At 43.0% G+C, this 8,306-nt stretch overlaps 1 protein-coding gene across 4 annotated transcripts in view; it reads right to left on the bottom strand.

Moving 5' to 3' along the window:
• Positions 1 to 625: 625 nt before the first annotated feature.
• The window catches only part of LOC123079008 (ubiquitin-conjugating enzyme E2 36), an 11,325-nt gene continuing 3,644 nt past the window's right edge, over positions 626 to 8,306 (bottom strand). Inside the window, exons 1-13 of one of the 4 annotated variants that reach the window (XM_044501673.1) lie at positions 7,392 to 7,483; positions 7,147 to 7,321; positions 6,884 to 7,048; positions 6,719 to 6,765; positions 6,013 to 6,078; positions 5,791 to 5,898; positions 5,138 to 5,204; positions 3,742 to 3,826; positions 2,176 to 2,336; positions 1,774 to 1,875; positions 1,214 to 1,436; positions 887 to 1,022; positions 626 to 808 (exon numbers count right to left, since the gene is read on the bottom strand). In XM_044501673.1, the coding sequence (XP_044357608.1) occupies positions 889 to 1,022; positions 1,214 to 1,436; positions 1,774 to 1,875; positions 2,176 to 2,336; positions 3,742 to 3,826; positions 5,138 to 5,204; positions 5,791 to 5,898; positions 6,013 to 6,078; positions 6,719 to 6,765; positions 6,884 to 7,048; positions 7,147 to 7,191 (1,203 nt within the window). In that variant the 5' untranslated portion in view covers positions 7,192 to 7,321; positions 7,392 to 7,483 and the 3' untranslated portion in view covers positions 626 to 808; positions 887 to 888. Of the gene's footprint in view, positions 825 to 886; positions 1,023 to 1,213; positions 1,437 to 1,773; positions 1,876 to 2,175; positions 2,337 to 3,741; positions 3,827 to 5,137; positions 5,205 to 5,790; positions 5,899 to 6,012; positions 6,079 to 6,718; positions 6,766 to 6,883; positions 7,367 to 7,391; positions 7,484 to 8,306 lie in introns of those variants that run through there. The other 3 variants (XM_044501674.1, XM_044501675.1, XM_044501677.1) reach the window with 3 other exon arrangements.

The following is an 8,306-nucleotide window of genomic DNA, read 5'->3' as shown; positions in this document are numbered from 1 at the left end:
TGAAAGGCCGAACTTGACATGGGAAGAGTCCGTAAAAAGAGATATGAGGGATTGAAATGTCACCAAAGAACTGGTCATGGACAAGGATGCGTGGAAGCTTGCTATCCATGTGCCCGGAGATCTTATGGGTTTCACCTCTAACCTACCCCAACTTGTCTGGGACTAAAGTCTTTGTTGTTGTTGTTGTAATCCCCCTAGCTCTATTTCCGAGTCTTGTGAAAGATGAAATTATTTTATCAAATCATTAGAGCTCATCATGATAGCTTTCCCTAAAAAAAACTCTCTGACCGCAGGCTGGAGCCCTGCCCGAGAACCGGCCAAGCCAAGGATACATGCCAGATGCTACTGAACACTGCTACTACTGCTCCGCACTGAGAGCATGGTCAATGTGCTCATATTCCGGTGCCAAGCTAAGCTAGCACCATTGTAGGAGGGCGGCTAAACCTGAACGATCGTAGGAAAGAATTTTAAATTTGATCTACCCATGTCCAAACGAGAAGCTGTAGGGATCGGAGTGAGCATATTGCTTGAAAACAAGCCGAGGACCAAAGCTTCAAGCTGCCCACCATAAAATACACGCCAACGAATGACGCCACAGGTTTGGGGATGGCAAGCCAAAAGTCGGTAGAGCTTGAATGCCCAAAGGGCTTATTGCTTGTGATATAAATGGTAATATAAATGATGATGGAATAAATATTATACACAAGCAATGCTTACGAGCTGGAAATACATGTATGGTAATTATTCTTTCTGCTGACGAATACTAAAGCTCCATACAGGGTGCAAACGAGGTCATATCAACATGCTCCTGCAAAAAAGATGTTCTAGCCACGCTTAGAGAATCTAAGGCGGTCGGTCAAAAGCGTCGCTTGTTTTTGCTGCTCACCTTTAGCCGATGACATGGCTGCCATAATCTTGATTGAATTGCTCATATCTATGTGCATGGAGATGAGCAGACGGCCGTGTATTCCTCAAGGCAAGTTCAATATCTTCTGCCGCTATTGGGCCAACTTCAGGCAACTCTGTAACATTTTAAACCCCAAAAGGCGGTAAATATCACTTGGCTTTTTCAATGGAGTGGTAAATCAATGTCATTTCATCAACTTGCTGAAAGATGTTTTTTATTATGTTAAGGGTGGCCATTTGTTCTCGTGCACACACAGTAGAGTTATAGAAAAGGTAGACAATCACTTGTGAAGGATAGAGCACATACCATCCTCTGGCATTTCTTCTTGTCTGCCTTCTAGAACTGCCATTAACCGTCTAAGTGGTTGCATTGCTGCCTCCTTACAAACAAGGCGTATATCAGAGCCGGAATATCCTTCGGTGCTCTCCACAAGAACATCATATGGAATCTCCATTGTGTCTGGAGTCGATGGAAGGAACTCTTCAAACATAGCATGCCTGGCTTCTGCCTCTGGTAAGGGCACAAGAATCTGATTGGATAAGTTAAGCGAAAAATATTTTTCTTCACGTACAGAAATCAAGTGGTCCTGCAGATAAATACTGGCATTCCAATAAGATCGAACACTCATTACCAGATATACAGGTTGAATTACCTAGTGTTCTATTTTGAAAAGGTACTACTACCTCTCAGTGAGAAGCATGGGGATTTTATGGTATGTGTAAAACATAAACTGCCTAAAAAGTTCATTTAAAAGATAAATTCATTGTTGCCAACTGGAACTGGTGGCATCCATAACAGCAGAAACTGGGCTCTCAGAGCTTATATGCACACTTGCACTCAGAATTACTATTTTCAGGAAAGGATACACGTTTTTCCAATCGGCGTAACATTGCTGCATCTAGTTCCCAAGGTAAATTTGTGGCCGCCAGAACAAAAACAAGCTCATCTGTCTTAGTCAACCCATCCATCTGCAGTGAAATGTTATGAAACAACCAAAAATGCTGAGTCAAAACAACCCACCATTGAAATTCATCACGAAATTAAGCAAATGAAAGATTATTCAACATGTCAACATTACGAAATTCCCATGTTCTGACTGCCTTTCATCAGTCTCATGTATGCAAGCTACAAGAGTCTAAAGGCTTATTCTCCACTTAATTTCCTTCCATAAAGCAATGTTCACTCTTTTTGCGATTGAGAAACTAATATTTAGTGAGCATGACACATTTCATAACAATTCATGCTTTTCAAGTCTCCAGGAAGAATACCTGTATTAATAGTTCAGTCTTCAATCGCCGACTGGCTTCATGTTCACTACGAGCTTCACCACGTTGGCTAATGATGGCATCAATCTCATCAAGGAAAATGGTAGATGGTGCATGATGCCTTGCAAGCTCAAATAAGACTTTTACTAGTTTCTCCGAGTCACCTGTAGCATACTAACTATTAGAATAAGCAAAACTATCGTGCACAGTAATTATGTTACATTGGAGGTTATAGGTTCAATCTAGAGGCAGATAAAACTTCCAACAGGTTGGTAGACAGAAGTGTTCAACTGCAAATATCCTTTCTTCCATGTTGACAGATTAAGGTGATAGTTCCACAAAGAGTGAAGTTCAAAACAGCATTCCATGTTGATGTCCGAAAGCAAGAATTCCACAAAGATCGGTTTGGTGCAAGCAGGGAGCCAGCAGAAAAAAAAATTACTAAGCAAGACCTGCAAATAATGCATGGCGCAAAGAGGGCAAAAATGGGTAACAGAAGATGAATTGCAAGGATGCAGACAAACATCTGTGGTGCAAACAGGGAACCGGTGTTAAAAAATGTCCATGGAAGAGCTACAAGTACTGCATGATGCAACAGAAGGGCATCGATGTGTAGCAAAAGGTGTCCAAGGGTGCAATGGCTCAATCTTTACTTAATGGTTTTTTAGTTATATAATGCAAATTTCAGTTGTAAGAATGTTATTTCAAAACATAGACAGTATGGGTCTTCTTTTTCATTTATTAAATCACAAACAAAACAATGTTCAAATGTATCACAAATCACGTGTGGTTCAGAAAATATGGTAATTAAGAGCACTGTAATAATCAAAATTATTCCCGCATCCTACATTGCACCGACACATCACAAAGCTAATAAGAAAGAGCGCTGCCAAAAACTGGGCAGGCCCACAAGAAGTCCAGGGAGTTTGCGCCTTCGGGGTTGGCAGCACCAGTTTTTGCAAGCAGAGAAAATTTTGGAACCAAACAAATGATAGCTACTTTTTGTTCGTACTTGGTAACCGCAATTTGGTATGATTCAGATGGGCAACAAACCAAAGCACCTTAATATCATGGTGCTGTAAAGAACATGTGTTAAACTTTCATGGATCTTGCAAGATAAATGCAATGAGTTGTGCCAATCTGCAAATAGTTAGTTTTGAGAGGACAGGTTTGGAGTTCCCCAAATACAACAGCATGCATCTAATAAAAATGCATACCACATATATTAAATGGTCACACTTAAATGGTACTCCCTCCGTTCCAAAATATAGCGCGCACGCGCTTTCCGAGGTTCAACTTTGACCATAAATCTAACCAACGAGACCGACTGCGGCGGGAGCGAAAATTATACCAGTGAATTCGTATTCAAAAGAAGTTTTCAATTATATAATTTTTGCTCCCGCCGCCGTCGGTCTCGTTGGCTAAATTTATTGAAACGCGAAAACCGAGGACGCACTATATTTTGGAACGGAGGGAGTATGGCAGTACAGCATGACCCCAGTGAAAAAATGATAACAGCAATAACAGAAAAGCAATGCAACTGTACATTACAAGAGGGGGACAACATACCACGCCATTTGCTGACAATTGATGAGGCTGAAATGTTGAAAAAAGTTGTTTTGCACTCGGTAGCCACAGCTTTTGCCAGCATTGTCTGAAATTAAACATACGAGGGCTGTTATAACACAACTGCTGTACTAGATGACGGTTGGCAATTTTAGTTTATGCATAGCAAGGCGGTTAATATATGGAATTTCGGTAATAATACAGCTGAAATGAAAAGATACAACAGAGACTGTTCCAAATATCGGTCAGTTAACTGACGAATGCCGATATGGTCAGCTAACTTCTATTCGGGCCCCTCCCGATACGTGAACGTGCTATTAGAGCCATTAACTGGTAGGTCCAGTCAATTTGTCTGACAAGCCGATTTATCAGCTGTCGGGCCGAATTATAGGCTGGACCAATTAACTGCTAGTCATTTTTTAGCCCAAAACTGGCCTGTTTCCTCCCTACTTATCTATGTGCAGGTTTATGGCCTTCCAGGTCGGCTGCAACATCATCAGAACATCAGGCAACAATTTTCCTTATATATAGCCTAGGATTGCATATTTAGACACTGACGACGCGTTTGTTTCGACGATTTGGCCGCGGTTTCCGATCCCCACGCTTTCCGAAACGGCAGATTACGTTTGGTTCGCGTACTACATATTGGCTGGCCACGGTTTCCGATACGGGCCTTCACAGAATCGCAAACAGACGAGCAGGAGGTGATTAGGAAACCGGACAGAAGCGCACGAACCAAACAAAGCCAGTATTCCATAAAAGCGAATCGGAAGCAGCGCTTCTTCATACCGAAACCCATTACGTTACCTGCGTCGGAACCAAACGCGTCGTGAGTAAATTGCATGTTTGCTATATAGCCTAGGATATATAGATATGGCCCTAGTTAACCTCCCAATAAATGGGTTACTGATCAATTCAGTTAAATGGTCGATTCGCCAATTAATCCCTACTCAGCATCCAAACGATATGGTACCAGTTACTGATATCCTGAACATTACAGACAGAAGCTGGTGTAGAAACAATTGTGAATAATTACAGGCATCTTTCTTTATCTTAATCACTCATTGACACAATAGCAATGTTGAGACGGTAGCAGAGCAGATCAACCACAACTACTATGGGTATTTAGTTTAGATGCAAAATAGTTCAACTCTGTAATATCTTTGCTGAGCAAATAATTGAATAAATACCAATGTGGCATATAAAATGACAATTGAAGGTATTTTTATGCAAAACAATTGTTTTTTAATCATATTTTTTAAGATATTTAAAGAAATTATTCCACAACTTAACCCCATGAGGAAGTGCTAACAATATTGTTAACATGGGGGCATAGCTTCACAAGAAAAACAGGAAAATTTGTAAAAGAAAATAAGCTAAGGTTTTCATAAGTGCAAACCTTTCCTGTTCCTGGTGGACCAAATAGCAATATACCTTTCCAGGGTGATAACAGACCTGTGAAGTACCTAAAATCTGACTCTGATTAGGAAACAAAGGAGAAAATATTCAACAGAACCACTAGCAAAACATTGCCTAATTGATACAAATTCAGCATCTATCATAATTCAAAACCGCTAAGTTTCGTAACCATTAAGGTACAAAGAAAAGGCAGTGTCCTTCAGTCTGACAAATGAATTATTTTCCCAAGCAACCAGGTACTCAGATGACAATCAGTTCAACAAAGATGAACAAAGGATCTAAAATAGCACATGTGTTATTATTTTTCAGTTATCTCAGATTGGCTATAAAGACATTGGCCTTCAAGCACGTTGGAAGTTTCTAGTAGGTATTTGGAAGGCTTAAAGTAAACAGTATTTGAAATGGCATCATGAACATGTCAACATTAAGTTGAACTTAATTGACCATTTAAATCCATATAATGGACATGCCAACATGTCAAGTTTGAATCATAAATTTGATTCAACAAACTTTCTGAGACATGCATGTCATAGGTATATACTCTATACAACTGTGTAGCACATGTTAAGCGACAAAGTAGGAAAAAGAAGTGTCCAGCTTGTGTATATCATTTCAGGGAGCAAACAAACCCACTTGGGATACTTTATAGGCATGACAACTGCCTCCTTAAGAAGTCGCTTCGCAGTTTCCAAACCTTTAATGCTTTCCCATTTGACATCTGGACTCCCACGAATGATATCCCTGTAGGAATTAGCACATTTCCCCAAGAAGTTATGGTATAAAGGTCTGAAATACATGATAGTGCCAAGATGGTACAAACATAAGATATAGCTAAATGTTTGGTTAGACTGTCACCTCAACAATGTCTCGGCTAAGTTGCATGTTTCTGCAGATTCAAAAGAAGGAAGCATGGATTTCTGCCTGCAAAAGTCGCACATCCGGTTATCACAGTTCACAAGATATATGTTTGCATGACAAGTGAAAGAGAGGCATGCCCTCTGACGGTTTTATTCATGGACCAAACAGTACAGCAATACTTTAAACTTAACAGCTGAGTCTGGAAATGAACAGGTAGAAACTTCTATTCGCAGGTCGCTAACTTCCACTGAGCTTCAGCCATTTCAATACAATCTTTATCCACTAACAGCATAACTATAAACAAAAAAATTGTATCCACCATTTCATGAGTTGTTGTTTAGTAGCAAGCAATAATTACTTACGGCACAAGCTACACAAATAATAATCTAACACCAGTAGGCATGCCTGGATTTGAGCAAGACAGACACAGCTGGGCAGTTGGATGAAGAAGCCATTCCTGTATTTGGTCAACTCAATTGTCAATTGAGTGCGTGATTTGACTCCTATATGAGCTAAGATCGAATCAAAAGTGAAGCGGATGGCAAAGCTTCCTACAGCATCGATTAAATTGTACCATACCGAGAGATTACTAATGTTAGAACATCCCAGAATTAGCTTATCTCTGCACTTTACTAATTAGCTAAATTTAGATTAAACAAACGTTGGCAAGTAAACTAGTTGAAGTATAAGCAACGAGTCTTACGGTGGCCCGACATCCATTGCCCCATTGCGCAACTCAACATTTCTATCCTGCAACCGAGAATCAGTAGAGAAACTGTGTAAGTCTCCAAAGTAGAGAAACAGTACAAGTCACCAAAGTAGTAGTAAGATGGAAGCATTCTGCAAGAGGGCCGAATTTAATAATTACCAGCCGCTGGAACTGCTCGAAGACGGACAGGTCAGCGCCGCCGTTGGCGTGGCCGTGGGCGGCGTCGGCGGAGCCCGATCCGGGCGGCGCGTCGTCGTCGTCGTCGCCGTCGCCCTTGGGCTGGCGGCAGATGCCGAGGCCCGCGTCGTAGTAGCGCTCGAAGTCCTGGGCCGACGCCACGCCATAGCGAATTGGGAACGACGAGATCTCAGCACGGGAGAGCATGAAAGGGGTGGGAGGAATAGCATAGGCCAGCGAGTCACCTGGAAGGACCAGCGGGTGACGGAGGGCTCGTCGCCGGCAGCCATGGCGTCCGGCGGGCCGGCTCGCCGAGGCGGCGGGGCTCCGATGTGCGCGGCCGGTCCCCCACGCACGGACGACGCGGCAGCTCCCGATGTATAGCTGAGGCGAGGCGTTAGCGTTGGAGTTGGCGTTGTGCTGTGAGTGAATGAGTGAATGAATAAACAAACAGGAAGCACGGAACACTGGAGCGGGCAGGTGAGCGAACCTGCGCTCCTGGTTTTTCACCCCAACCGTCGGGCAGACGCTCCGGGGAGGAGAGGAGACTTATGATGGGTTTTACCGGCGTCCTGCGGCTTGGACTGGCCGGTGGGGTTTTGCCCCGTGAGTGCCATGCCAGTGAGAGTGAGGTCTCCGTCGTATACAGTACACGCTTTGTAGACTGTAGTACTAGCATTAGCATATACCGTGTTTTTCTTTCCTTTCTGCTGTCATTTATTTACGGTATTGTTATCTGTCGAACGTTCGCTTGGAAGAGGGTGGCAAGCCAACGTTTTTCTATGGCAAGTTTACGTGGTGGAAGATGGCAAATCCTTTCTTTATCGCAGCAAATCTTTTTCTTTTTTTCAGAAGTTGCCATGAGAAACTGGCACCCTCCCATAACGTAAATTACCAGCCAAAACGTTCACAATCACCCCTTTCGCAAGATAAGAGGGTCCTTTTTTTAACCTGCACGGTACACTGCATGCTAGTCCTGTGCGCCGATGTGTTTCGCCCTGCGTGAGACGGCGTAGCGCTGCTGTCTAGCCATAAATATAGGCCGTATTCCGTGGAAACTGACACCAAATGAAGCCGTCTGTGACAGGGCACATCCGCCTTCTCGTGGGTGGAAATATTTCTTCTGTCGACGGACAAGTAGGTTTTGTTGCAACTTGTCGACTGTCCCCGTAGCACGAGCTGTGGCTTTCTGTTTCTGGTGTGCGCTGACGGGCAACGCGCTGCCACACTCGAGCAGCAAGGCTCAGTTGCTGTATTGGCTCCTGTAGTGGCAGTGTAGCAAGATTGGTCCAGCTAAACCAGCGGAAATTTGGCTGCGTTTGAGCCGTCAAGGCAAACAATTCAAAGAGGAAGGAGGTTAGACAGGCAGACTAACTGACCGGCCACGTTTGAGTAACAAAGAAAA

Source organism: Triticum aestivum, chromosome 3D (assembly GCF_018294505.1).
Source record: "Triticum aestivum cultivar Chinese Spring chromosome 3D, IWGSC CS RefSeq v2.1, whole genome shotgun sequence".
In the NCBI taxonomy this organism is placed as follows: Eukaryota; Viridiplantae; Streptophyta; class Magnoliopsida; order Poales; family Poaceae; genus Triticum; species Triticum aestivum.
This window is presented reverse-complemented; position numbering and strand designations above follow the sequence as displayed.